Raw genomic sequence first — 22,496 nt, 5'->3', positions numbered from 1 at the left:
GGTGGAAATTTTCGGCACACAGCTGGAATGAATCGTCCGGATCTTTGTTAGAGAGTGATGTATGTCCTTACATTGATTGGTCCATTGTTGAGGGTCTTATCATTTCTACAAACTGTCATTCCATGCTTTCTTCAAGGGGTGAATGGCCAAGCATAAGCATGAGTCATATTAAATTTTGTAAGAATACAAGTGCCAGACTTTAAGAGAGACCTAATCCCTTTACGCAGCATTTTTCCAAAGTGCGGTCTGCCTTGTGAAGCGCTAGCCGCTGGGGGTTCTCATTCCCGCCCGGCGCGGATTTTGTATCCCTGAATGCGGGCATAATGTTCGCGTTCTCGGAACGGCTGGCTTTCTGCTATCCTGTCTTCCCTTCTCGTCTGTCGGATTTGTGGGGAGAAAACAAAAAAAAAGAAAAACTCCACAAAAAAAAAAAAAAAAAAAAAAAAAAAAAAAAAAAAAAAAAAAAAAAAAAAACGCATGTAAACTGTGGGGGAATAAATATCATGGGGATATTCTGAGTACGGAACTTTTTTTTCAAGAGATTTGATAGAGGGACTGTAACTGCTAAGGTCTTACCATGATAGATAAGGTTCGTCCTCAGAACGGCTGGCTTTCTCCTATCCTGCATGCCTTCCTTCTCACTTCGCTTTCGGGACGATACGACATACGACATAGGTACGACCTAAGCTCCTAAGTAGTTACAGTTCCCTCTATCAAACCTCTCAAAAATAGAAGAAGAAGAAGAAGAAGAAGAAGAAAATATTGAGGCCGCTGGATAAGGCCGTCGCTATGATGGCCGTACACCGTTCCGAGTACTGGCACACGCGGCCGTACCGATCACATAAGGCAGACGCGCTACCCTCCAAGCTAACTATAGAGGCAATTTTGGGAGTATATTTTGTTGATTGAAGGGGAATGAAAGATGATCCTATCCTGTCTTCCTTCTCTTCGCTTTCGGGACGATAAGACCTTTAGAAGTTACAGTTCCCTCTATCGAAACCTCTCAAAAAACAATACTTTCTCATTATATTGTTTAGGTTCCTTATACGTACGTAAAGCTAATAGAAAGTAAAAAAAAGTGATAAGTATAACTCACCACGTTGTGTCCATTGAGGCCGCTGGAGAAGGCCGCCGCTATGATGGCCGTACACCGTTCCGAGTACTGGCACACGCGGCCGTATCAATCATATAGGCGCTACCCTCCAAGCTAACAAACTGTGGCAATTTTTTGGGAGTAGGTACCTATTTGTTGATTGAAGGGGAATGAATGAAAGGTGAAACTCACCACGTTGTGTCTATTGAGGCCGCTGGAGAAGGCCGTGGCTATGATGGCCGTACACCGTTCCGAGTACTGGCATACGCGGCCGTACCAATCATATAAGCGCTACCCTCCAAGCTAACAAACTGGCAATTTTTTGGGAGTAGGTGCCTATTTGTTGATTGAAGGGGAATGAAAGGTGAAACTTACCACGTTGTGTCTATTGAGGCCGCTGGAGAAGGCCGTGGCTATGATGGCCGTACACCGTTCCGAGTACTGGCAAACGTGGCCGTACCGATCACACGTGGCGATGGCAATGGAGAAGATCGAGCTGACGTAAGGGTCGCAGCTGCAAGTGTCGCCCTTGTCCTTCCCGTTGCCGGCCGCGAACACGTACAGGGCGCCGCGACCTTTACGACCCTGGGTGGAAGATAAACGATAACTTTGGTGAAATATTATTAACTCTTTATTGTGTTTGAAATAAATATTACCAAAATCGCAACGAGGCGTGATTATTGCCTTGAGCAATCTCTGCCATCAATATATTTTATCAAAATACCTACATGAAAGATAAAGTTGGAAAGCAGAGGAGAGCAGGCTCTCTGATAGATTCATGCAACTTGTTTTCTTATGTTATGTTGTTGTGTACTTTCCAGATTTCCAGTTATAGGGGCCACTGTGCAATCCATACTTAAATACGAGTTGTCTTGTCTTTCCTTTCAAGGTGTGTCCAAACATAGTCACGGCCGTTCGACTATGTCTGGACACACCTTTAGATTCCATCTCACCTCAGAAATCCCATCCACCATTGCCTGCATGACAAGATGACCGAGGTAGTCCAATGTTTTACCGTCGTCACTAGGACCCCAGGAGTTGCTGTAGATGTCCACCCAGTAATGTTTGAACTTGAGAGACTCTCCCTCCACTCTGTCCGTGGCTACGCCATCCAGCATGCGAATACCTGGGGAAACATGAGGAATGTAACTAGCAAAATTTACAATAAAAACCTACAGATTAACTGCTAAGGTTTTTAGACACGCGTGAAGGGAGTTTTACCCTTCATTCGGTGACCAATAGCTTGTCACTACCCGCCTCCTAACATTGTCCTCACCCAGCCTGAGTGGGGCCAGAGAAAGCCAGCAAGCAGCACGTGATTGTCTAGAGTTCTAGACGGTCACCCATGGCCCATGGGGATATACAATCAACGGGAACATTCGTGATCCATTGCAAACTGCTGCATTTACCGTGCTGTCGCTGTGCTGCATACTCCAAAGTTCAGGATCCCAAAACTGGAAGGGACAGACATTTGACATTCCATTTCCACGTCGGCTGCGTCTATTTGCTGCCTAGCTCAGAAGGTTTAGGTGCCCTCACCTGGGAGGAGTAAGCGCAAGTCCGTCCACATAATGTTGTCCTAGATTGAGCACTCACCTCCGATTTTGGCGCGGAAGGCAATTCCCACTCCACACTTCTCGTTGTTGGCCACCATGGCAATCTCACCAGCACATCGAGTGCCATGGACGTTCTTGGCCGGGCTAGTAGGGCGGGGGGAAGGGTCCGCATCGTTCGAGTTCAAATCGTAGCTGATGTTCTCGTCCTGGAAATGTGGAAAACTGGGACTGTGAATTTTGAAAATTCTCATCTGCACTCATAAAGTCTCTTTGCTGAAGTTCCGGTGTGAAACTGAGTGCACCCGTTGTTCACATCGGTTGTGACCTGATGGTCAGACGAATATTAGTGCTCATTAAATTTAAACAGGAAGAAAGAAGGCATAGATGGATTGGACATTTATAGAGACATAACTATAGTTGACATCATAGAAGGAAGAATGATTGGAATCCAGGGAAGAGAAAGACCAAGGTTGGCATATCTACATCAATCAAGTAGTGAAGAGTTGAAGACCTCCGGAAGCAGTAGCTGCAGTGAAATGAAGGAGACAGAACGGAGTGCAGAGCTGCCAAACAATCCCAAGATTGAAGAAGATGAATGCCAAACAATTCCAAGAAGATGAAATTTATACTGCTTGCCTAGGACTGAAAAGTCCCTTTTCTCCAGCAGTAAAACCTATCTCACGGACACGGAAAGTAAAGAAAGCACTCCAGGTCCAGGAGTAGGCTCTACTCTTATTATGGTGGTCAAATTCTCAAATTATATTGAGGATAAAATTCTATACATCGGCTAGGATTGAACCCACGCCCTCCTGTTTGTTACATCCGGATGGGTCTCCGTCGGGGCAAATCACCTGCTTCTGACTGTTACGAAGTGCACAAAAAAGACATGAAAAATGCTGATGTAAACAGCAAAGAAATGAGATGATTATGTTCTTCTACATAATTATTTACACACCTCTACCTCTTCTTTATATTTTTTCATCCGAATTTTTTTTATCGAGCATAGAATCCTAATAGCACAATTAATAAAAAATACTATAAAAATATTTTTTCTTTTTTTTTATATTAATTCAACAAAATGAATTTTTTATTCCGCTGCTGCTCCTCCCATTGCGAGTGTTAATTGTGATTTAATTATATTTTACGGTGATTTACTTTTTTATCAATTTAGCCAAAGTGAAGACCCCATTAGTTCGTTCCTATTAGTGAAGGTTTCTGTACTTAAGTATAGAGTTTTTTTAATGGAAGAACCAATAATAAACCCTACTTTAACTTAATCTATTGTTAAGTCTAACAATTTTATCGATAAATACTCCACGAAGTAGGTAACTTTATTTAAATCTTCAGAAAATGTTGAAAATGGAGGACGAGGAGGGGTTCTTTTTCTTTCTCTTTTAAAATCGCATTTTTTCCCTTTCTTTTATACTTTTCTTTGATATTTTTTTAGTAGGTTTTTAGGATAAGATGGAGATCACTGCATTTTTTCAGGAACATTTTTTTTTTTTTGCTTTTTTTGCTTTAGAAAAAACGAAATGAAAGAAGATTCCAGCAGAAGTGGAAATGAAGAAAGAGATGTGTGCAGGAGCAGGATTATATAATAATTTTATCTGTGGATATCACCTTTTCAATGTGAGATGGGCGCTTTTTGTGTGGAGGACGCCACAGTTTTACTACTGAAGCCCGACCACACACTTCAGATATTAGATTCGATATTTTTGAGATATCCGGCGCGAGGGACCAAAAGAAAAATGCTCCTTCGGGCCGCATATTTCAAAAATTGATTCGGAAAATACATATTGAAATGTGAGAACTATCTAATTATCTAATGAGAAAAAATAATAAAGGAATAACGGGCTAAAAAATAACAAAGGATTAAGTATTTATTAATTATCTTTTTTATTTTATCAGTTTCAGCAGTTCCCGATGGAACTGATGGAAGACTGACTCGAAGGCAAAATAAAACGCCAACATTACGTGGTGTTCCCAGGCGGTCACCCATCCAAGTACTATCCACGCTCAATGTTGCTTAACTTCAGTGATCGGACGAGAACTGGTGTATTCAACGTGATATGAACGTTGGCGAAATCGTGTTGTAAAACTTGACAAAATGAATGAGGGAAGTGTGTTTTCATCTCAATGAGAGAAAAGAGAGAACTCTTTTCCATTGTGAATCCTTAATAGTTGAGGTCGAAAATGTATGCAAACCATAAGGGAATGAAAATCATAGGGAAAATGTGTGTGTTGAACAAAGTAGAGGGAAAAGTAGAGCCAAAGAATTCCATTAAAGGAGGCCGGGGCGGGCGGCCGATGATCTTTCAATATTAAATTTGTGCTTCTGAGAAAACTCGCTCTGATATCCTAATGGTTGACGTAAACGCCTCAAAAAACAATACTTTCTCATTATATTGTTTAGGTTCCTTATACGTACGTAAAGCTAATAGAAAGTAAAAAAAAGTGATAAGTATAACTCACCACGTTGTGTCCATTGAGGCCGCTGGAGAAGGCCGCCGCTATGATGGCCGTACACCGTTCCGAGTACTGGCACACGCGGCCGTACCGATCACATAAGGCAGACGCGCTACCCTCCAAGCTAACTATAGAGGCAATTTTGGGAGTATATTTTGTTGATTGAAGGGGAATGAAAGATGATCCTATCCTGTCTTCCTTCTCTTCGCTTTCGGGACGATAAGACCTTTAGAAGTTACAGTTCCCTCTATCGAAACCTCTCAAAAAACAATACTTTCTCATTATATTGTTTAGGTTCCTTATACGTACGTAAAGCTAATAGAAAGTAAAAAAAAGTGATAAGTATAACTCACCACGTTGTGTCCATTGAGGCCGCTGGAGAAGGCCGCCGCTATGATGGCCGTACACCGTTCCGAGTACTGGCACACGCGGCCGTACCGATCACATAAGGCAGACGCGCTACCCTCCAAGCTAACTATAGAGGCAATTTTGGGAGTATATTTTGTTGATTGAAGGGGAATGAAAGATGATCCTATCCTGTCTTCCTTCTCTTCGCTTTCGGGACGATAAGACCTTTAGAAGTTACAGTTCCCTCTATCGAAACCTCTCAAAAAACAATACTTTCTCATTATATTGTTTAGGTTCCTTATACGTACGTAAAGCTAATAGAAAGTAAAAAAAAGTGATAAGTATAACTCACCACGTTGTGTCCATTGAGGCCGCTGGAGAAGGCCGCCGCTATGATGGCCGTACACCGTTCCGAGTACTGGCACACGCGGCCGTACCGATCACATAAGGCAGACGCGCTACCCTCCAAGCTAACTATAGAGGCAATTTTGGGAGTATATTTTGTTGATTGAAGGGGAATGAAAGATGATCCTATCCTGTCTTCCTTCTCTTCGCTTTCGGGACGATAAGACCTTTAGAAGTTACAGTTCCCTCTATCGAAACCTCTCAAAAAACAATACTTTCTCATTATATTGTTTAGGTTCCTTATACGTACGTAAAGCTAATAGAAAGTAAAAAAAAGTGATAAGTATAACTCACCACGTTGTGTCCATTGAGGCCGCTGGAGAAGGCCGCCGCTATGATGGCCGTACACCGTTCCGAGTACTGGCACACGCGGCCGTATCAATCATATAGGCGCTACCCTCCAAGCTAACAAACTGTGGCAATTTTTTGGGAGTAGGTACCTATTTGTTGATTGAAGGGGAATGAATGAAAGGTGAAACTCACCACGTTGTGTCTATTGAGGCCGCTGGAGAAGGCCGTGGCTATGATGGCCGTACACCGTTCCGAGTACTGGCAAACGTGGCCGTACCGATCACACGTGGCGATGGCAATGGAGAAGATCGAGCTGACGTAAGGGTCGCAGCTGCAAGTGTCGCCCTTGTCCTTCCCGTTGCCGGCCGCGAACACGTACAGGGCGCCGCGACCTTTGCGACCCTGGGTGGAAGATAAACGATTACTTTGGTGAAATATTATTAACTCTTTATTGTGTTTGAAATAAATTTTACCAAAATCGCAACGAGGCGTGATTATTGCCTTGAGCAATCTCTGCCATCAATATATTTTATCAAAATACTCGTACCTACATGAAAGATAAAGTTGGAAAGCAGAGGAGAGCAGGCTCTCTGATAGATTCATGCAACTTGTTTTCTTATGACTGTTATGTTGTTGTATACTTTCCAGATTTCCAGTTATAGGGGCCACTGTGCAATCCATAATTAAATACGAGTTGTCTTGTCTTTCCTTTTAAGGTGTGTCCAAACATAGTCACGGCCGTCCGACTATGTTTGGATACACCTTTAGATTCCATCTTCCATCTTACCTCAGAAATCCCATCCACCATTGCCTGCATGACAAGATGACCGAGGTAGTCCAATGTTTTACCGTCGTCACTGGGACCCCAGGAATTGCTGTAGATGTCCACCCAGTAATGTTTGAACTTGAGAGACTCTCCCTCCACTCTGTCCGTGGCTACGCCATCCAGCATGCGAATACCTGGGGAAACATGAGTACATGAGGAATGTAACAAGCAAAATTTACAATAAAAACCTACAGATTAACTGCTAAGGTTTTTAGACACGCGTGAAGGGAGTTTTACCCTCCATTCGGTGACCAATAGCTTGTCACTACCCGCCTCCTAACATTGTTCTCACCCAGCCTAAAAGTGGGGCCAGAGAAAGCCAGCAAGCAGCACGTGATTGTCTAGAATAGTCTAGAGTTCTAAAGGTCTAGACGGTCACCCATGGTCCATGGGGATATATAATCAACGGGAACATTCGTGCATGATCCCTTGCAAACTGCTGCATTTACCGTGCTGTCGCTGTGCTGCATACTCCAAAGTTCAGGATCCCAAAACTGGAAGGGGCAGACATTTGACATTCCATTTCCACGTCGGCTGCGTCTATTTGTTGCCTAGTTCAAAAGGTTTAGGTGCCCTCACCTGGGAGGAGTAAGCGCAAGTCCGTCCACATAATGTTGTCCTAGATTGAGCACTCACCTCCGATTTTGGCGCGGAAGGCAATTCCCACTCCACACTTCTCGTTGTTGGCCACCATGGCAATCTCACCAGCACATCGAGTGCCATGGACGTTCTTGGCCGGGCTAGTAGGGCGGGGGGAAGGGTCCGCATCGTTCGAGTTCAAATCGTAGCTGATGTTCTCGTCCTGGAAATGTGGAAAACTGGGACTGTGAATTTTGAAAATTCTCATCTGCACTCATAAAGTCTCTTTGATGATTTTGATATTTCTTGAGTTACATATTATGTTTTTGTAGGTATCACCCACCTTCTTTATCAGTTCATACTCTATAATTAGGTAAAATCATCTAACAATGCATGATGTAGTGGAAGGAGGAGAAATCCTCTATAGCAATATATTAAAAGAAACACCTGCGCGCCATTTGTAAACAAGTAATATCATGACTCATTCATGCTTAGCGCGCGTAAATACACAGGTAGGTACCTCAAAACCGGTTCTAAGCTTGACCAAACACAAACTGCAGGTAGATACAACCTGTTATACACCTGCACCAAAAAGTACCAAACCAGCTCCAACCAGTTCTAAACTCCTACTCCGTGAACCAGACAAAAGTACCAAAGAGTTGAACCGAACCGAGGTCTTCCAGTTCTTCGGGCATCGCGGTTGATGGCGGGGATGGATTTGGTGCGGAGTGCCACCAGATTTGGTTCAAACGATGGTCCATTTATCATGGTCTTGAGCCAAACGATGGGTATTTGCCAGTTGGCAGTACCCAGTTGGGCATTGGCACTGCCATGGTCACGCAATCTGGTACCTTGGATAGTGCCACTTGTATTAGGAAGTTAGGAGCAACAGGTGGCGTCCGGGTATCTGTTCTTGTCTTCTCTACCATGACGATACCACCTGATGGAAACAGGTGGGAGACAGGTATCCTCCTATTCTTCATCACATGCTGATGTGTGATGGTTACATAGGAACAAACATTTATTAAACTATGGTCACTCAAGCGTGATGGTATAGCATTGGTACTATTGGTAGCAAGGTAGCTCAGTATAGGTACATCATGAGATTGTACATTATACCTATGTATGCACCTGTAATACTTTGTTACTTATATTTTTAGATCAGGTGAGAGGCTGGGAGTAGTTAAACACCCTTGTTTTATGAGAATCCACATACCTACAAATCACACAATAAGTATGTATATGCGCGGATAAATCAACAACAGGTGCCGCACCAAAAGAAACGCTAGACCAAAATCTAATAGCACATTAAGACAGCAGTTTTATAAGAACTGAAGTTTTTAAAGGAACTGTTTAGAGTGTTTAAACACTAAGACAAAAATAAATAACTCATGACCTCAAAGAAACAATTAAAGCTCAAGCCAATACACATACGAGTAGTTATAGGTACTCGTATGTAAGTCATGACCTCAAAGAAACAAACTTAAAGCAATATGCTCGTATGTAAGTATTAATGACGTCAAACAAGCAATTCGCAATATTTTGCTCAAACTCTCAAATTTTCTGAAATCCTGCCATCAATGCAAGCTAGAGCAGCGCAGTGTGTGAAAACAAGTACGAGAAAGCAACTTCAAAGGAATTTCTGCAAGATCTTCTTATTCTTCTTCCTTCATTGAAGACGAAGATCACCTCTCAAATTTTCTGAAATCCTGCCATCAATGCAAGCTAGAGCAGCGCAGTGTGCGAAAATAAGTACGAGAAAGCAACTTCAAAGGAATTTCTGCAAGATCTTCATTGAAGACGAAGGAAGATCACGTCTTGTCTTCAACAAAGATTTTGATCACGGAAAGAAGAAGAAAATTAGCGATTTAAACTTAAAGGCACGAAAAGCGCGTCTGCCTTGTATGCGCTAGGTCGCGGGTTCGATTTCCGCCCGGGGCGGATTTTATCCTGAACGAATAATGTTCGATTTCGGGACCATAAGACCTTAGCAGTTACAGTTTAACAGACGGACGATTCCACAAAACATACTGTACTCCAAGTCCCCAAGAAATAAAGGCAGGCCCAAATTTAATCCGTGTAGTAAACTACATAAAAGGAAAAGAAACGAAATACTTATGTATGACCATAAGACCTTAGCAGTTACAGTTTAACAGACGGACGATTCCACAAAACATACTGTACTCCAAGTCCCCAAGAAATAAAGGCAGGACCAAATTTAATCCGTGTAGCAAATTACATATTTAAAAGGAAAAGAAACAAAATACTTATGTACTTATTCCAACTCCACAACTATTCCAACTCCTGAAAAGAAAATGAAAGAAGAAAACAGGCCGTTGACAACCTACGGAATTCTAAATTCTGGGCGTAAGTTGTATTGAGCGGTGTGTTAAGGCAATTAAAAAAGGTAAGGGATGACCGGATGACATCAATGATGTTGAGATCATAGCATCCATACTAGTTTTGGTACCTGCTATGTATGGATGACGGAGTTCCACTCCACTTAGTGGCCGTTGACAACCTACGGAATTCTAAATTCTGGGCGTAAGTTGTATTGAGCGGTGTGTTAAGGCAATTAAAAAAGGTAAGGGATGACATCAATGATGTTGAGATCATAACATCCATACTAGTTTTGGTACCTGCTATGTATGGATGACGGAGTTCCACTCCACTTAGTTAGTACTAGTACCTACGTACTAAGTACGCGGTCCTCTGTTTCCAACTCACACTGTCTGTGCCAGCTATTAGGATTCTAGGAGATGGGGAGGTCCAAACGGTGACAGAAACGATCAACAAAGAAGCAACACAAACAACAAAACCGTTCAACAAGATGGGTGAAGTCGACTCCACCGATGAATAAACCGTATTAACCGTACTTTTTATTCTACTAAAGTACTAACTATGGTTACTCACGATATCACTAAAGACAGCAGTTGAGACTTGCAAAAATGAGTCACTTAGTTAGTACCTACGTACTAAGTACGCGGTCCTCTGTTTCCAACTCACACTGTCTGTGCCAGCTATTAGGATTCTAGGAGATGGCGAGGTCCAAACAGTGACAGAAACGATCAACAAAGAAGCAACACAAACAACAAAACCGTTCAACAAGATGGGTGAAGTCGACTCAACCGATGAATAAACCGTATTAACCGTACTTTTTATTCTACTAAAGTACTAACTTATGGTTACTCACGATATCACTAAAGACAGCAGTTGAGACTTGCAAAAATGAGTACATTCGTCGAGTATTTTAGGTACCTCAATTGTTACTTGTTCTTTCTCTTGCTGATTTCTTTTGTCTTCATCCAGGTCTCTTCTCACAAGATGATGTTCAGCTTTTCCGTCAGATTCGCCAATGTTTCGCCTTCGAAGATCCCCGTCTTGTTCTATTTTGAAAGTGTGATCTTTCACTCCTATATCCGGAATATCAGGATCATTATCAAGATCAGGAAATCCGAGGTGCTTTATCTTGGCGAGTATTTCCGGTACAATTTGTTGCACGTTGATACCACCTGAAATAATAGTCAAACGCACAATAAATTTTATAGTTAATTAACTAGGTTATACGTATTACAAAGCCTAATAGGTAAGTACGTCAAGTACCTACCGCGAAACACCAAAGTCAAAGTATAAGCCCACCTCTGTAGCCGAATGGTTGAACACTGATTTTCAACCCGGAGGTGCTGGGTTCGAATCTCAGTCTAGGCTGAAATTTTCTGACCGAAATTTTCCGTTCCCAGATAGGCCATGGATGTAAAAGAGTATTACCTACCTTGAGTTATACGGAAACGGTTCGATAGCAATCCGAGGTACAATATTTTAAAAAATATACCTTAATAAAAAGGAACAATGAAAAGTTCGCGTGAAATGATCCCTCAAAGGGCTTCCCTCACACATCATGACAACAATTAGATTAACTTTCCTTCCTATAGGATATTCCCGAGCAAAGCTCCCTTGCAGGCAACGCATTAATGTGTTTGTGCGCATACGTTTCTGCGCAGTTCTTTCTGCTTCTCCGCTAGCGCACTTGCATAGTGGCGCTACCCAACGGACGAAAAAAACAACTGTATAAAGTCTGATGTCACACATATCTGAACTCTTTCATTAGAACGGAAAATAAAAACTAAATTTTTGACCTTTTACAGTTTTTTTTTTTTTTGGAGTTTTGACCTCAGATTTGGATTTTTCCCAACTTTTTACATAAGAATCGACCATTTATTTATGATTTTTACCCATTTGCAACTGCTCAATTTCCAACGTTTTATCTCCGAGTAATGCATAAGGCCATGGTTAAATAGAATAACATTTATGACAACAATAAAACAGTCTTACGTATTGCCCAATGGGGTGCACAGTCTAACCCTAACATTGACAAATGGATCAGTCACACCGTCCGAAATCCAAGAGAGAAGGAGGACAGGATAGAAGAGCCGTTCCGAGAACGAAGCGTATCTGTTTCTGTTTAGGAAAAAATTTGCCACTAACGGGAATCATGACTTAAGGCTTACTCTATTAGGAAAAGCGACGCTCCCGGTAAAACAGGAGGCGTTGTATCGTATGCGATTCCGATAATGTCACAGAAAACGCGATAGAATTATGCAAAATGAATAAAGCTCGTATAAATTTCGTATCGTTTTTCTCCGCGACTCACAGTGGTGTAGGATGAGATGGGAATTTTTAGGGGACTTCCTATAATAATGAATTCTTTGCGGCAAAGCAGACACCTTTTTTCCCCAAGATTTGTGGGTTCACAGAAAACGCGATAGAATTATGCAAAATGAATAAAGCTCGTATAAATTTCGTATCGTTTTTCTCCGCGACTCACAGTGGTGTAGGGTGAGATGTGAATTTTTACGGGACTTCCTATAATAATGAATTATTTGTGGCAAAGCAGACACCTTTTTTCCCCAAGATTTGTGGGTACCACTACCACAGAATTATTAATTGCCTTTTGTTACCATTCATTCTCATTCATCATCAATCCTTTTACTCTGGTAATGCCGGCGTGCAAGCCAGTGTGATACCCACTCGAGCACGTTAACTCTATAGCAGCAGGAATAGATGTAATACATACTTCCGTAAACTCCAGAAAAAGGATCTCCATTGGACCTTTGAAGACCCAATGGGACCCTCTCATGACTTCGTTACACTTTTCAATATAGTTAGCCTTTACACACCTTTGAGTCTTTCAATATAAAATTATAAACGCTACACCTTTTCAATATAAAAATAAACTATACACCATTCCAATATAAAAGAACAACACAGACTTGAAAGACTCAATAAGGTTTCCAGAAGAGCGGAAAAAGGACGTTCGAGACTTTGAACAGTCTGTGAAAATTGAAAGACTCAATAAGGTTTCCAGCAGAGCGGAAAAAGGACGTTCGAGACTTTGAACAGTCTGTGAAAGGCTACACCTTTTCAATATAAAAATAAACTATACACCATTCCAATATAAAAGAACAACACAGACTTGAAAGACTCAATAAGGTTTCCAGCAGAGCGGAAAAAGGACGTTCGAGACTTTGAACAGTCTGTGAAAGGCTGAAAGGTGACTACTAGACGTTTCGCAATATTCACTCTTCTTTGATCCTTTGTGAATTACAAATGGTGTCACTTTGTGTGTTGAATTTGACATTGTAAAGCTGCAAAGGCCAAGGACAGAGTCAGCACTTTGGATAAGAGATGTCCACTTTTAGCTCTGCACTAAGCACGTTTCGAGAAATATTAATACCTCGATAACAGGAGAGTAATAGAGCGTGATTTTGTGCTATTCTACTACATATGTATATAGTGCTGTACATTTATCTAGGTGTAAAGGGGCGTTCACACTATAGGAGAAAGCCAGCCGTTCAGGATAAAATCCGCCCCCCGGCGGGTGTCCACTTTTAGCTCTGCACTAAGCACGTTTCGAGAAATATTAATACCTCGATAACAGGAGAGTAATAGAGCGTGATTTTGTGCTATCCTACTATAGTGCTGTACATTTATCTAGGTGTAAAGGGGCGTTTACACTATAGGAGAAGGCCAACCGTTCAGGATAAAATCCGCCCCAGGCGGGAATCGAACTTGCGACCTAGCGCTTACAAGGTAGACGCGCAACCCTCGAAGATAACTAGGCTGCTAAAATAAGTTCAAGGGGAATAGGAAAATAAATGAGTAATAAATTATAGCTGTTTTTTGTTGACTATTATTAGGTGATTTAGTAATTTATCGCTTAGGGAAGCACGGGGTAAGGATTCTAATCCACTTAATTGCTCATAAAAACAAAACATAAACGGAGATCACGTTTTATTTTTACGAGCAACGAAATTGTTTAAAACACAATTCCAATATTAATTTTGTTGTGTATAAAACAAGAAATCGGGATGATTATCGAACTTATCTTTCGCAAATCCAGGGATAACCCAAATACAGGAACGGATTATCTACTTTTCATTACAGGGAGCTTATTGTAATCATATTTGTAATAGTTCTCATTAAGTTTCCCCGTGCACTCTCCGCCCCTGCTATTTCAAGACTTAAGGGCAGCGGTGAGCAATCTTTTGAGAGGAGTGAGTCTTTCAAAAAGAGAGGGAAATTGCGACCTCCTCCAAAAAGAAACTATAATAGGTAACTATGGTTTCTTAGTTATGTTGAAAAAAATATTTATTTTTTGGGAACATGAGATAAAATTTTAAGCCAGCGAGCAGCAGCGAAATAACGTGAAATAATTGAGAAGAGGTGGTTTGCTTTAGGTTTTCACTAAATAAAGGGTACAACTTAACCCCGGTCACTAAAAAACTTTTGCAAATTTTGGATATTTCGCGACCCCTCAAACTTTAGTTTACAACCCCTTGGGGGAACGCGAGACCCACAGGTTGCACACCCCTGTTTCCGAGAATGGCGTAACTCCACGGGATTCCGGTTTATTAAAACCTGGGAAAAGTTATGTTCCGCATTTTGTGTGAACGTTGCCTTCATTACGGACCATGTCGGAAACATAAATATCACCATCATTGTTCTAGCGTTCTTGATAGCTTTAGCCTTTTATGTTCCGTGCATTATTTACACTTCGGCATTGTAGTACATGAGCATTGGATTAAAATATCCGTGCTAATCCCTGTTGTACGGCTATTTAGGGTTGACGTGAAGCCGATGTTAGAAATTCTGTTGAAGTTTGAGCTAAATTCCCTTTAAAGGACGAGCTATTTATTTCTTCGATAAATGAGGTCGATTAGGGATTAGAGGAGTTTTGTAATCTTACCGTAAAAAATAAACAAGATTTCATTTTGTACCTTTCTCTCCCTCTCTCTCTCTCTCTCTCTTTTTCTCTATCTCTCTCCGTCTCTGTCGATTTCAACACTTTCCAAAGCGGACAACTTTGTATTTCAGAAAATTACCCCGTCAAGATCGTGGCGGTGACAGGAAAGGATATGTCGGACGGATAGTGGGGCACCGCATTGACAGATGGGAGGGGCGGACTTTGTGAAGAGGTGATGGTTGTGGGTGAGGCGGGTGTGTCCTATTCTCATTCGGGTCAGTATCACCTCTTTGATACAGAGGTTCTTCGACTTTTAAAAAATAAGTGTTTTTTTTTTTTAATTCCCTACCTAATTATCTATATTTCCTCCTTTTCTTACTATTTTATTTAGTAGAATCTGGTCATTCATTCATTCATGAAGTGAAGATAATCTTCTGACGTAGGTATTTTCTCCTAGTGCGTGGGTGAACCTACCTACGTAATGCTCCTGGACCATTAATTTTCTGTTTTTAACTGTGAACCCCCCCCTGGGCCATTTATTTTCTTATTCTTAATCTTTTAACCCACTCTATCTGACCTTTATCTCTCTACTTCTTTCATTCAATTTACTCCTTTGCTTTTGAATTCTTATCCTCCCACTCCAGGGAGTGGAAGAAAAAGGAGGTTCCTCGTCTCTCCTTCTTTATCACTTTCCTTTTACCCTCTCTTCTTCCTACTCCTTTTCCCCTCCTTCTACTTCTCCCCTTTCCCTCCTTCCTTCTCCTTTTTCCCCTATTCTTCCTTTCTTCTTACTTCCTTCCTAGGGAGATAGTTACTCTCCGTTCTCATCTTCCTCCTCTTTCTCCTTCTACCTCCTCCTACTCCTCCCTCATAACATAACATACATATGAACTTGTCACAGTGTAGGCGAACACCTAAAAAAAAAGAGAGATGATTAATGGACTGTGTGACAATGAGAGAGGGAGAGAGGAGGGAGGGAGGGAGAGAAAGGGATGGGGGAAGAGAAGTTAGTAACTATTAGGAAAAGAAAAAAAAAGGAAGGAGAGGGAACCAAAAAGAGGGAAAACATATTTTGAAAGAGAGAGAGAGAAAGAAAGAGAGGGAGAGAGAAAAGGTGTGAAAAGTTCTGCTCAGTTGCACACCTATTCATCCTTGGCAGGAGTGTGACTGAGGTGTATAAGGTGTCAAATGAGACGCAACATGTTCAAAAAGGAGTGGGAAAGAAAGAGGGAGGAGGGAGAAAGATGGAAAGTAGGGGAAAAAGAAGGAATTAGGAAGAGGGAGTGAGAACTGAAGGGAAGAAGGAAAACGGAGAGGACTGAGGTGTATAAGGTGTCAAATGAGACGCAACATGTTCAAAAAGGAGTGGGAAAGAAAGAGGGAGGAGGGAGAAAGATGGAAAGTGGGGGAAAAAGAAGGAATAGGAAGAGGGAGTGAGAAATGAAGGGAAGAAGGAAAACGGAGAGATGAAGAGTGGGTCAGATAGATTCTTCGTACGAATTTAATCAGCAATATCATCGCGAATTTGATCTACAAAATTCTCCTAAAAGAAAGTTCATAATGGAAATTCTGATGAAAATGTATTTACCTAAATTGTAATTCGAATTACCTTCTGAGAATTTCTTCAGGGGTCATTTTCCCTAGTTTTCCTATAACTCGCCCAAGGGGTTTCAGAGAAATTTGAATGGATAATTATGATTTATCAGAGGAGATATTATTTTTGAATGATTTTGGTAGCTATCTAGCTACTACTGAAAAAGAAAACAACTGTTTATAATTGACCGAACGAAATTCATAGTGGGTAGATATACCTACCAGATACCTTTATTTTAAGGAAGGGTAGGTCAAAATGCATACATAATTAACATAATAATCACAAAAAGTAGGTACACTATACAAAATTAAAACATCATGTTGGTATATTAAAACATCATGTTATATTTGAAACGTAAACCCAATTATGTGGTGTTAAAAACAAATTTCCACCCTAATCCCTATCCAAAATGAACACAAATCACCTTTCTTTGGCACAACCAGACAACACATTGGCTATTTTATTTACATGGGACTTTCTTGCCTTGGCATGGCTATTTCTTGATGATAAACGCAGTGGAACTAAAACTATGCTTGTCCAGTTTCTTCGCATTTTTGAAGTCTGCTTTCACTATTTCGCTCTTGGGACTTCCAGTGGTTCTCAGCCATTCCATCATGCAGTCCACATCTCGACTCCTGCCCTCCATACTACCAACCACTGTGCCCGCTGATGTATTTTCGCATTTTTGAAGTCTGCTTTCACTATTTCGCTCTTGGGACTTCCAGTGGTTCTCAGCCATTCCATCATGCAGTCCACATCTCGACTTCTGCCCTCCATACTACCAACCACTGTGCCCGCTGATGTATTCTTCACCCAACCTCTCAGATTGAGGGATTTGGCTTTCGATTGGGTGTACTTGCGAAAGTTGACTCGCTGAACTTTACCGAAAATTTCGAAATCGACACGAGTGATTGGGTCTCTGTTGGTAGACTCCATCTTGTATGGGTGCACTCAGTATGGACGGGACTTGGGACGACGATTTAACTTTCTGTAGGAGGACTACGAACACAAGTCCACAATCCTTTTCTTTACGAGGAAAATCTCTGGTGAAAAACAAAATCCCTGGTGAAATTTCTACTATTTCTATATTTCTGATTTTATTACTGTGTGCTGTACTGATGTATTCTTCACCCAACCTCTCAGATTGAGGGATTTGGCTTTCGATTGGGTGTACTTGCGAAAGTTGACTCGCTGAACTTTACCAAAAATTTCGAAATCGACACGAGTGATTGGGTCCCTGTTAGAAGACTCCATCTTGTATGGGTGCACTCAGTATGGACGGGACTTGGGACGACAATTTAACTTTCTGTAGGAGGACTACGAACACAAGTCCACAATCCTTTTATTTACGAGGAAAATCTCTGGTGAAAAACAAAATCCCTGGTGAAATTTCTACTATTTCTATATTTCTGATTTTATTACTGTGTGCTGTGTGTGCTATAGGGGTAAAGAATTCACGAAGTGTGTTGCTAAATTAAATGCAAATAAAATTCTATTCAAATAAACCATTATTTTAGTGATGAGAAGGGGAATTTGTGTTCGAAAACGAGGTAAAATTATTACTGCTAGTGGAGTTGTAAACACTGTGGTACTGATAGTTGCTGATGGTTTGTAGATTTTGTTTATAGTAACGCGGTTTCTATGCCAACCGCATATTTGCTTCTCTAGTTTCTATTCTATCTCGAAGTCAAGACTCTTTTTCACCAGATAGTCCAGATACAAGCAACACGTTTATTCTTTTCAATATTTATTCACTACACAAAATTACATCATGAGATTGTACATTATACCTATGTATGCACCTGTAATACTTTGTTACTTATATTTTTAGATCAGGTGAGAGGCTGGGAGTAGGTAAACATCCTTGTTTCATAAGAATCCACATACCTATACAAATCACACAATAAGTATGTATATGCGCGGATAAATCAACAACAGGTGCCGCACCAAAAGAAACGCTAGACCAAAATCTAGCACATTAAGACAGCAGTTTTATAGGAACTGAAGTTTTTAAAGGAACTGTTTAGAGTGTTTAAACACTGCTCAGACAAAAATAAATAACTCATGACCTCAAAGAAACAATTAAAGCTCAAGCCAATACACATACGAGTAGTTATAGGTACTCGTCTGTAAGTCATAAAGTCATGACCTCAAAGAAACAAACTTAAAGCAACGCCAGATCAGCTCAGCCAAGTTATCTATCGCTTCGTCTTTTCTGCGCGTGAGAATATCGCTTGTTCTTTCTCGATTCAGCTTGTCCATTTCTTCCTGGATGGCAATTTCTTCTTTGAGTCCGTCCAGAGGTTTTGCTACTTCGGCCACAACTACGTTTGCCTGTGCAGGGGGTGGAGCTTCTTCGGGAGTTGAAGGGATGGCGTACCTTTTCTGGCGTCGTTTGGAGACCTGTTGCTCTGCCCACAGGATCTGTTGAGAAAAGGGCATGTGATATGAGCATTATTAAGCATACCTACTTTTCCTGCTCATTTACTTGTAAGATGTCCTCTGTTGGAGAAACCCTGCAGCCCTGCACGGAGCTAGATCTTTTGCATGCTAATAACACGGCCATCCAGATCGCTCTTTTCTGGATGGACAAGACTTGACGAACGAGCTGGACTCGGAAAGTAAAGTAAATTAAGTAAGTATTACTTTTAGGTATTTAGGTACCTCACACAGATAAAAGATTTTTAGGTAAAAATTGATCTTGGCCAAATAGTTAACTTAGAGGCGGGAGCGTCTGTTTTGTAAGCCCCAGGTGGCGGGATCGATTTCCGCGCAGAGCGAACTTTATCCTGAACAAATGAGTTTTGTTCTCGGAACGGCTGGCTTTCTCCTACTCTGTCCTTATTCTCTTTTCAATTTAGGATTTTAGGACGTCAACCTCCGCTTTCCCTTTTCAATCAAGGGACGGGCCTCCTTAATTTTTCCCCACAAAACAAAAAATCCCATCAACTCGAGTTTGTTCCGTACGTTTTACATGCATTATCGACGTTAACGAGCAGGAGATCATAAGGATTGCCTCTTATCAACTTCGTTAGGAGGTTCAGGTTCGGTTGAGGGAATTGTAACTATGGAGTTCGATCGTCTCAAAATCGAAGAAAGGAAGACGGGAAAGGATAAAGCCAACCGTTCCGAGAAAGGACCTTATCTATTTAGGATAAACTTCGCCCCGAGCCAGCCGTTCCGAGAACGAACATTATCCCATCGGGATAAAATCCGCCCCGGGCGGGAATCGAACCCGCGGCCTAGCGCTTACAAGGTTAGACGCACTACCAACTAAGCTAACTAGGCTGGCTTGTGAATCCTTAATAGTTGAGGTTGAAAATGTATGCAAACCATATAGGGAATGAAAATCATAGGGAAAATGTGTGTGTTGAACAAAGTAGAGGGAAAAGTAGAGCCAAAGCATTCCATTAAAGGAGGCCGGGGCGGGCGGCCGATGATCTTTTAATATTAAATTTGTGCTTCTGAGAAAACTCGCTCTGATATCCTAATGGTTGACGTAAATGCATGTAAACTGTAGGGGAATAAATATTATGGGGATATTCTGAGTACGGAACTTTTGTTTTCAAGAGGTTTGATAGAGGGACTGTAACTGCTAAGGTCTTACCATGATAGATAAGATTCGTCCTCAGAACGGCTGGCTTTCTCCTATCCTGCCTTCCTTCTCACTTCGCTTTCGGGACGATACGACATAGGTACGACCTAAGCTCCTAAGCAGTTACAGTTCCCTCTATCAAACCTCTCAAAAATAGAAGAAGAAGAAGAAGAAGAAGAAGAAGAAGAAGAAGAAGAAAAGTGATGAAAGGAGATATTGTATTTTAGGTACTTTTTACACCATTTTATCACTCGGGGCTTGAAATCCGCTTGTTTTACACGTATTCTCAACGGTATCTATTAGGACATTAGGGGATTTTTCGCACGGTGAGAACAAAAACGCGACTTTTTCAGTACCTAGACTTCATTCCAAAGAGGTAAAGAAGCAAAAAATCCCATCAACTCGAGTTTGTTCCGTACGTTTTACATGCATTATCGACGTTAACGAGCAGGAGATCATAAGGATTGTCTCAGGTGACGGGTTTTATCGCATCTCTTATCAACTTCGTTAGGAGGTTCAGGTTCGGTAGAGTGAATTGTAACTGCGGAGTTCGATCGTCCCGAAATCGAAGAAAGGAAGACGGGAAAGGATATAGCCAGCCGCCAGTCGTTCCGAGAAAGGACCTTATCTGTTTAGGATAAATTTCGCCCCGGGCGGGAATCGAAACCGCGGCCCAGCGCTTACAAGGCAGACGCGCTACCAACCAAGCTAACTAGGCTGGCTTACGGAGGTCTGATCGTCCCGAAATCGAAAAGAAAAGGAAGTCAGGTGAGGATAAAGCCAGCCGTTCCGAGAACGGACCAATTATCTGTTTAGGATAAAGTTCATCCTAGGCGGGAATTGAACCCACGCTACCTTACAAGCTAACTAGCTTGACCACAACGACTTCTTTTCCCCCTTGCCGAAAAAAATTCCCCCTTAATAGTACAGGGATTTCTAACGATCACAAATTTTTACTCGCAAGAGTTGGAAACTTCGCCAAAGTGCGAAATGCCAATGTGCTTTTTAGGGAACTTTGCGCGGGCTAACAGGTCTCGTCTGATCACTGAAGCAACATCGAGCATGGATTAAACTTGGATAAGTGACCGCTTGGGAACATCAGTAGCACCGACGATAAACAATAACCCATAATACATTTACATAATCGGGAGGCGCAAAATTAAAACTCACTTATTCCATCACTTCAGCCGAGAACGAAATTCTAAGAGAGAATGGGATGAGGGAAGTAAAAACGTAAGGTAAGTCCAATAGCTTAATCCCATGGTAATGAGAGCTCCCTTCCCAAAGGGAATTTAGCTGAAACGTTGCACCGCCCCTCGAGATTTCAAATCCCACGGAGGAAAAAAAGCCCCGACGGAGAGATCCGAGAGAAATTCCCATGCATTTCACTCACATTTCGGCTGTGACAGATTAGGGTTCCCTACACGACGCTCTTCCGATCTGCATTTCACTCACATTTCGGCTGTGACAGATTAGGGCCTTAGGAAGTCAAGGGAAAGTGAGCTTCTTCTTTCGCGGGCTATAGAATAGAATGAATAGAACTTTTTTTTTAGTTAGCTTAGTTGGTAGTGCGTCTGCCTTGTGAGCGCTAGGCCGCGGGTTCGATTCCCGCCCGGGGCGGATTTTATCCTGATGGGATAATGTTCGTTCTCGGAACGGCTGGCTTTCTCCTACCCTGTCTTCCTTCTCTCTTCGATTTCGGGACCATAAGACCATAGCAGTTACAGTTCCCTCTGTCAAACCTCTTGAAAAAAAAAGTCCGCAATACATCCAATTACCGTTGTGTGGCAACGGTAATGTGAGTTTAAACTAGTTTAACTCTGGGATGAATAAGCAATCTGATTGGCTGAAGAGTTTGTTTAATCTGAGAGTTAACTAGTTATTATTATTTATTGACGCAAATAAACTACAAATTACAAAATTACAACTTTGCTGAGATAGACATCACCGTACAATGTTGGAGAGTTAACTTTAAACCGAGATAATCCAATACCTACTCGTAATCTCAGTTTGTGGCTGGCCCAAACCATGAACACCTATTTTAAACTATACGATTTCTGTCGCGTTTTATTCATTTTATGAATTTTTTTTTAGACCATGATTCTTTAAATCTTCATTATTAGTGTTTCTCCTCCCTATCTTTTTAACAAATACGATTTGCCTTTTGCCTAATGATAAAAACTCCCAAGTAATAAATTCGTATGTTATAGATTCGTATAAGCTTAACCCGACATTTAGGACTGTTCGCCCCACCTAAGCCTCAGAGATATTAAGACGTATGTACAAGGCAGACGCGCTACCAACCAAGCTAACTAGGCTGGCTTACGGAGGTCTGATCGTCCCGAAATCGAAAAGAAAAGGAAGTCAGGCGAGGATAAAGCCAGCCGTTCCGAGAACGGACCAATTATCTGTTTAGGATAAATTTCATCCTAGGCGGGAATTGAACCCACGCTACCTTACAAGCTAACTAGCCTGACCACAACGACTTCTTTTCCCCCTT

General features: G+C 41.6%; 2 protein-coding genes and 1 non-coding gene across 5 annotated transcripts in view; all 3 read right to left on the bottom strand.

Annotated features, from left to right (window-relative positions):
• The window catches only part of LOC103513453 (neuroendocrine convertase 1-like), a 35,435-nt gene that overhangs the window by 9,961 nt on the left and 2,978 nt on the right, over nt 1-22,496 (bottom strand). Inside the window, exons 3-5 of the mRNA XM_008478287.3 lie at nt 7,622-7,787; nt 6,947-7,119; nt 6,352-6,561 (exon numbers count right to left, since the gene is read on the bottom strand). Of these exons, the coding sequence (XP_008476509.1) occupies nt 6,352-6,561; nt 6,947-7,119; nt 7,622-7,787 (549 nt within the window). The remainder of the gene's footprint in view (nt 1-6,351; nt 6,562-6,946; nt 7,120-7,621; nt 7,788-22,496) is intronic.
• LOC113469160 lies at nt 4,612-4,730 on the bottom strand. Its single transcript, XR_003392665.1, has one exon. It is a non-coding gene; the product is annotated as a 5S ribosomal RNA (ribosomal RNA).
• Nucleotides 16,722-18,113, bottom strand: LOC103513201 (acylphosphatase-1-like). Of its 3 annotated transcripts, XM_008478016.2 has the most exons (3): nt 17,538-18,113; nt 17,092-17,219; nt 16,722-16,960 (listed from the first exon to the last, which is right to left on the bottom strand). In XM_008478016.2, exons 1-3 carry the CDS (start codon nt 17,653-17,655, stop codon nt 16,895-16,897), a joined length of 312 nt encoding a protein of 103 aa, XP_008476238.2. In that variant the 5' UTR covers nt 17,656-18,113; the 3' UTR covers nt 16,722-16,894. The 3 variants fall into 3 exon arrangements, with proteins under 3 accessions (XP_008476238.2, XP_026682326.1, XP_008476246.1); XM_026826525.1 differs by lacking the exon at nt 17,092-17,219 and having other exon boundaries at nt 16,722-17,072; nt 17,522-18,095; XM_008478024.2 differs by lacking the exon at nt 17,538-18,113 and having other exon boundaries at nt 16,722-16,997; nt 17,129-17,509.

Source organism: Diaphorina citri, unplaced genomic scaffold (genome assembly GCF_000475195.1).
Source record: "Diaphorina citri unplaced genomic scaffold, Diaci psyllid genome assembly version 1.1 scaffold40, whole genome shotgun sequence".
NCBI classification, from domain to species: domain Eukaryota; kingdom Metazoa; phylum Arthropoda; class Insecta; order Hemiptera; family Psyllidae; genus Diaphorina; species Diaphorina citri.
This window is presented reverse-complemented; position numbering and strand designations above follow the sequence as displayed.

Bases quoted from the DNA above. Each gene is read 5' to 3' on its own strand.
- LOC103513201 (XM_008478016.2), bottom strand. From the start codon at position 17,655: ATGGAGTCTTCTAACAGGGACCCAATCACTCGTGTCGATTTCGAAATT. The intron at 17,220-17,537 runs GTTGGGTGAAGA...TCAATCTGAGAG, and splicing joins CAAATCCCTCAATCTGAGAG to GTTGGGTGAAGAATACATCA. The intron at 16,961-17,091 runs TTCAAAAATGCG...GTGAAAGCAGAC, and splicing joins GCGAAATAGTGAAAGCAGAC to TTCAAAAATGCGAAGAAACT.